This window comes from Hipposideros armiger, unplaced genomic scaffold (genome assembly GCF_001890085.2).
Source record: "Hipposideros armiger isolate ML-2016 unplaced genomic scaffold, ASM189008v1 scaffold_224, whole genome shotgun sequence".
Classification (NCBI taxonomy): Eukaryota; Metazoa; Chordata; class Mammalia; order Chiroptera; family Hipposideridae; genus Hipposideros; species Hipposideros armiger.
In genome coordinates this window covers 140,536-147,247 of record NW_017731574.1, presented here as the reverse complement: position 1 = coordinate 147,247, position 6,712 = coordinate 140,536, and the positions used below count along the sequence as shown (strand labels likewise).

Genomic DNA, 6,712 nt, shown 5'->3' with positions numbered 1-6,712 from the left:
AGTCACGTCCCGAGCTGAGCTGCCAACAGGTGGCAGGATGGCACAGCTATTAAAAAAAAAAAAAATAGGCAGAGCTGGCCTGCTAGCTGTGGTCTGGGACCCAAGGTCAAGCACAGGTAGATAAGAGCTGGCCCACCAGTTGCAACGTAATGAGCCAGGGTCATCTATAGTTAGAGAGAGCTGGCCTGCCAGGTTCAGTCTGAGGAACTAGGGTCAAGCACTGGTAGGCAGAGATGGCCCACTAGGTACACTCTAAGGAGCAAGGATCATGTACAGGTAGGTAGAGCTGGTCCACTAAGTGTGGTTGGAAGACCCAGGGTCAAGTACCAGGTACGTAGAACTGTCCCACCAGGTGTGGTCTAAGGATCCAAGGTCAAGTACAGGTAGGCAGAGCTGGCCCACCAGGTGAGGTCTGAGGAGCCAGGCTTAAGAACAGGTAGGGAGAACTGCCCCCTAGGTACAGTCTAAGGAACCCAGGGTCATGTACAGGTAGGTAGAGCTGGTCCACTAAGTGTGGTTGGAGGAGCCAGGGTCAAGTACCAGGTAGGTAGAACTATTCCACCAGGTGTGGTCTGAGGAGCCAAGGTCAAGTACAGGTAGGCAGAGCTGGCCCACCAGGTGAGGTCTGAGGAGCCAGGGTTAAGAACAGGTAGGGAGAACTGCCCCCTAGGTACAGTATAAGGAGCAAGGGTCATATACAGGTAGGTAGAGCAGGCTCACCAGATATGGTTGGACAAGCCAGGGTCAAACACAGGTAGGCAGAGCTGGTCTGCCAGGTGCTGTTTGAGGACCCTGGGTCAAGCACAGGTAGGTAGAACTGTCCCACTAGCTGTGGTCTGAGCACCAGGGTAAATAAAGCACAGGTAAGCAGAGTTGGCCTGCCTGGTATATCTGAGGATCCAAGGTCAAGCACAATTAGGCAGAGCTGGCCCACCAGTTGCAATTTAATGAGCCAGAGTCATCTATAGATTTACAGAACTGACCTGCCAGGTGAGGTCGGAGGACTTGGGGTCAAGCACAGGTGGGTAGCAATGTCCTACCTGGTTTGGTCTGAGGAGCCAAGGTCAAGCACAGGTAGGCAGAGCTGGCATACTAGGTATAGGAGCCAGAGTCATGTATAGGTAGGTAGAACTGGCCCACCAGTTGTGGTCGGAAGAACCAAGGTCAAGCACAGGTAGGCAGAGCTGGTCTGCCAGATGCAGGATTGGAGCCAGAATGTACAGGTAGGTAGAGCTGGCTTACCTGGTGTGGTCAGAGGAGCCATAGTCAAGCACAGGTAGGTAGACCTGGCCTATCAGCTGCAGTATAAGGTCCAGGTCACCTATAGGTTTATGGAAATGGCCTGCCTGGTGCTATCTAAGGACCTAGAATCAAGCACAGAAAGGCAGAACTGGCCTGCCATGTGTGGTCTGAGCACCCAGGGTCAAGCACAGGTGGGTAAAACTGTCTCACTTGGTGTGGTCTAAGGAGCCACGCCAAGTCAACCACAGGTAGCAGAGCTGGCTGGCCCACCAGGTGTGGTCAGAGGAGCCAAAGTAAAGAACAGGTAGGCAGAGATGGTCAGCCAGGTGCTGTCCGAGGGCCCTAGGTCAAGCACAGGTAGGTAGAACTGTCTCACCTGGTGTGGTCTGAAAAATCAAGGTCAAGCACAGGTAGGCAGAGCTGGCCCACTAGATACAGTGTAAGGAGCCAGAGTCACGTACAGGTAGGTAGACTTGGCCCACCAGGTGAGGTTGGAGGAACCAAAGTCAAGCACAGGTAGGCAGAGCTGGCCTGCCAGGTACTGTCTGAGGAACCAAGCTCAAACACAGGTAGGCCACGTGGCCCTCCAGGTGTGGCTGAGGAGCTAGGATCAAGCACATGTAGGTAGAACTGGCCCACGAGGTACAGTGTAAGGAGCCAGGGTCATGTACAGCTAGGTAGAGCTGGCCCATCAGTTGCAGTCTGAAGACCCAGGATTGATCCGCAGGTAGGTAGAGCTGGTCCACCAAGTGTGGTTTGAGAAACCAGAGTGAGAGGCAGGTAAGCAAGGCCCATTTGCCAAGTGTAGTGTCTTAGGAGGCCTAAGGAGTTAGGGTTAAACACAGGTAGGTAGAGTTGGCTTTTTCAGGTGTTGGATTCAGGGGAAGGTATGTACCTGAGGGGAAGGTATGCCCCTGGGTCTTTCTGATGAGGCATGAGGAACAGCCTGGGTGGGTAGAGTGGCCTCCCGGGTCAGGCCCACAACACTGGGGTCTTCTTTAGGTAGGCAGAACACTGTGGGGCTCAGAGAGGTCTGGGGACCTAAGTTAGACACAAGCAGGTAGACGTGGCTCTCTAGCAAGGACTCTGGAGCCAGAGGTATGTATACCTGGATCTTGCAGGTGAAGTTCTCGGAGCATTGTTCTAGCTCAGGTATGTTGACCCAGGTCTTAGAGATTAGGCCTGGGGAGCATGGGTTAGTCACAGGTAGATAGCACCACATGTCTCAGGTGGGGTGTGTGGAGCACAGCTATGCAGAGATTTTCACGTCTGATGAGATCTGTGACTCCTCAATGTAGTGTTGGTGCCCAGGTTAAGCAGGGGTTGTTAGTGTTGCATCTGTTTACAAGATGTGAAGAGCCAAGTCAGACACAGGAGATAGTCTTGAGTTTCTCAAGGTTGGCCTGAGAGCTGAGGTCAGACCCGTGTAGATAGAGCTAGATCTTTCAGGAAGGTGTGAGGAATCTAAGTTGGGCTCAGGGAGGCGGACCTGGGTCTGTAGGTTGAGATGCAAGGGTCAGGCCCAGACCAGTATGTGAAGCCTGGTCAATTAGCTGTGCTGTCTGACTCCTGCCTCTGACAGGTGTATAACCCTGCAGTATGAGGTACTGGGGTAGGACACAGACAGAGCTAACCTCCCAGGGGAAACCATTGCATCCATCCAATGCTGGCCTTGTCAGTGAGTTCCTGGATCCAGGGTCACATGGACAGAGGTATATAAATGTGATCTTAAGTGGGTTCTTGCCACATGGGTTTAGGTACAAATTGGCAGCCCTGGACTTCTTCGGGGAAATGAGTGGGCACAATCTAGCCCAGGAATGCATAATTGGTGGGGCTGGTGAGGCCTGATAAGGTAGGTCAGACACAGGTGGGACCTTCAGTGATAGGATGGGACACCTTTAAATGGGTGATGTGGACTCTTACCAAGGGAAAGACAGTCATCATTGGTATGTGTACCTGGGTCTGACTGGTCTTGAGAGCCCTTTGGATCAGGTAGGACAGATAGAATGCCCTGAGCCAGGTCCCCACCTGATCAGGTGTGTTGGGCAGAGCTCAGGGTATTACAGAGGCCTGGGGCTCTATATAACTAGTCCAAGATGTGGTCTGTAGTGTTGGGACCTGGTTGGCGTAAGGACTGAGTTACCCAGGTGAGGAAAAAGATAGGATTATACCTGGTTAGATAAAGTGAGTCTGGGGCACGGGCAGGTGAGGCATAGAATGTTGAACTGACTTGAGGAGCTGCATCAGTGAGGTGTGGTCTGAGAGGCCCGCTGTAGGTACCTGTGAGGTCCAAAGACTTGCATCTGCAGGTTGAGGTTTCAGAGGCTCAAGTCAGACCCTGGCATTGCTGGGCTGTCCAAAAAAGTGAGGTCTGATGACCTGGCCTTAGCCAAGGTCAGAAGCCTGAAATCTGTCATTCTGAGGGCTGGCTGTCTACTTAGTTCAGTTCCCAGAGTTGTCTGTTATGTGAGATTTGAGAGCCCATGTCAGGCCAGCAGGACTGTGTCTGTCAGGTAAGGTTCCCCAAAACCTGGACCCTTTCCAGGAGAAGGGCCCCACCATTCATTTCATTACCTAAACCAGAGACCTCTGGTCCACACTTGGTTCTCCCATTCTCCCCACTCCCCCTGTTTCATGGAAACCCCTGAATCAGTCTCCTGCACTCCCCAGGGGTAGCATCCTTCTCTGGATGACCACTGGGGGTCCTAAGTGGTGGAAACCACTTCCATTCTCACCTCACCAGACTTCTTGGTTCTCCAGCCTTGCCTCTCAGCTTCTACCCTCCTCCAAGCCTCAGTTCTTTCATCTTCTAGATTGCGCTTCCTCCTGGCCAGCCTCTCTCAGTGGGCTTCCAGTAGAGAATTAAGCCCCAATGCCCTAGGCATCCATCGAATGTAATGCATTAGCCTCTCTCCTTTACATCTAGAAGGAAACTAGCCTTGGGCCATCCCTGGGAGAATTGAGAAGTGAAGTCACTCAAAGCATTTTCTGTGGGGATTAATTCTCTCCCTGTTGAGAAAAGCTGCTCTTGCCCCAGGACCTTGGCTGGTGCTGTTCTGGCTGCTGGAATGCTTCTGTTCCCCCCAGTGCTTCCCTGGGGAATGCCTGCTCATTCTCAAATCTTACCTCAAGCACCCCTTGGATTCCTTTTATACTTGGTTTCAGTACTGTATTTCCTTTCTCCCAAGCTCTTATATCTCTTTTTCATATTAATTGGCATGATTGTTTCATTTACGTCTTTCTCTCGCATGGACTGTTTCCGTTGCCTGTGCTAAGAATGTGGTAGGTGCTCCATAAATAGTTGGAACAGGTGAACGGAGTTCTGAGGTTTCTGATGATATCAAGTGGAATCTACCACATGGCATGAAAAGGCAGTGTGAATAGTAGGCCTCAGTGTGTCTTGGGGCCGAGGCTGAGAAGGTCAGTGGAGCCCAGGTATGAACCGCCGGGGGCCCGTCAGTGTCCCAAGAGGCAGGCTGGCACAAGTGTGAGGCACCAGGTTTGTCAATACAGCCCGAGGAGTTGGGAACGGGCCCAGACAGGAGGTGCTGGGTCTGTCAGTTTCAGAGGGAGCAGGCCCAAGGCCAGGTAGGAGGTATGAATATTTCATTGTTCAAGGAAGCGTGCTTTGGCACAGGCATGAGGCATTGGACCTGATAGTCTGAGGATTCAGGGCATGGCACAGGTACGAGGCAGTGGGTCTATTGGTGTCCAAGGAGGCGGGACCAGGCACAGGTATGAGATTCTGATCTGTCAGTGTCCAAAGAGGTGAGCTAGGCACAGGTATGAGGCGCTGGGTCTGTTGATGTCTGAGAAAGTGGAACCTGGCACAGGTATGAGGCGCTGGGTCTGTCAGTGTCCTGGGAGGCACGGCCAGGCCCAGTATGAGATTCTGATCTGTTAGTGTCCAAGGATGTGGAGCCTGGCACAGGTATGAGGTGCTGGCTCTGTCGCTGTCTGAGGGGGCCGGGCACAGGTCTGTGGAGGCACAGGTATGAGGTGAGGGTTCTGTCAGCATTTGAAGAGGCCGGGCCCGGCACAGGCATAAGGTGCTGGGTCTGTCAGTGTCTGAGGAGGCCGGGTCTGGCACAAGTATGAGGCGCTAGCTCTGTCAGTGTGGAAAGAAGGCCGTCCATGGTAAGGTCTTCCGTTGAGCTTTGTGGCTCTGATCAGTACCACGTGTAGCCTGCCCTGTTGGTCAGCCCAAGAGTTGCCAGCGCCTAGCCTGCTGTCTTGCTTCCCAGAGGTGGGTTGGGCCCAGGCCCTCTGAGCTGCACTTACGGAAGAGCATTACTCTCAGGGGGCAAGTTTTGTGGCAGGAGGGAGGGGGGTGGGTATGCCAACCCTTCCTCAGCACCTTTTCCTGTCTCTCTTAGTGGGTAGGAGGACGCTACTCGCTGTGGTCAGCCATTGGACTCTCCATTGCCCTGCACGTGGGTGAGTGTGGGTGTTTCTGTTTGGGGAGACGATGTTGAGAGTCTAAGGTTGGGTGACGGTCTCATGTCCCTGAGCCCCTTTCTGTCCTTACAGGCCACTGGCCTCTCTGCCCTTGGCTGGAACATTTCTTTCAGGTCAGGAGGGAAGGCCCGAGTGTTCCTTTCAGTTTGTGGGTTGGCCTTTCTCTCTCCCATCTGCAGTCCTATCTGTTCCCCATGTGAGGTGGAGTTAGACCCACTTCTGTGCTCAGAGCCGACTCTCATTAGAGAGGCTTTCTGCAGGCCCATGTCCTCCAGGTCCGATTTCTTTTGGCTCCACATCCAGCCTTTCCCTGGTTCCAGATGAAGCTGTGCCCACTGCCAGACGGGCATAGGGCACAGCCATTTCTGTTGACGCTGCTTTTGTGTCGCAGGATTTGACAACTTTGAGCAGCTGCTCTCGGGGGCTCACTGGATGGTAAGTGCTGATGCTTGTGTTCTCTGCCAAGCACTGGCCAGAGGCATGTGGTTAGTCCATCTCCCTCCCTGCCCCTCCCTCCCCTCCTTCCCTCCCTGGCAGCCACTCAGCTCCCACCCACCCTGTTCTCATTTCAGGACCAGCACTTCCGCATGACGCCCCTGGAGAAGAACGGTCCCGTCCTGCTGGCTTTGCTGGGTATCTGGTACATCAACTGCTTTGGGTGTGAGACGCATGCCCTGCTGCCCTATGACCAGTACCTGCACCGCTTTGCTGCCTACTTCCAGCAGGTACCAGGCCACGTCTTATGGTCAGCGGGGCCTGGGGAGGGTCTGGGAAGCCCATGAACCCAGGTGTCCAGGTTCTTGCCCCCCTAGGGGCCTTTTCCCCTTTCCCTTTGGGCATGACCCAGGCCAACCTCTGTTCCCCATCTCATGGTGAATCTTTGCATCCAGGATCTGTTCGATCTGAGTGTCATCTGAGCTTGACACCATGGGAGGGGCATGACTGGTTATCATGATGCCCTGGCCAGCCAGGCCCAGACTTGGTTCAGGGCATGTTTCTTTTTTTTTTTTTT

At 53.5% G+C, this 6,712-nt stretch overlaps 1 protein-coding gene across 1 annotated transcript in view; it reads left to right on the top strand.

Annotated features, from left to right (window-relative positions):
* GPI (glucose-6-phosphate isomerase) overlaps window positions 1–6,712 on the top strand; it is a 39,981-nt gene that overhangs the window by 24,994 nt on the left and 8,275 nt on the right. The window contains exons 10-12 of the mRNA XM_019654521.1: window positions 5,619–5,679; window positions 6,092–6,135; window positions 6,273–6,425. Coding sequence (XP_019510066.1) covers window positions 5,619–5,679; window positions 6,092–6,135; window positions 6,273–6,425 — 258 coding nt within the window. The remainder of the gene's footprint in view (window positions 1–5,618; window positions 5,680–6,091; window positions 6,136–6,272; window positions 6,426–6,712) is intronic.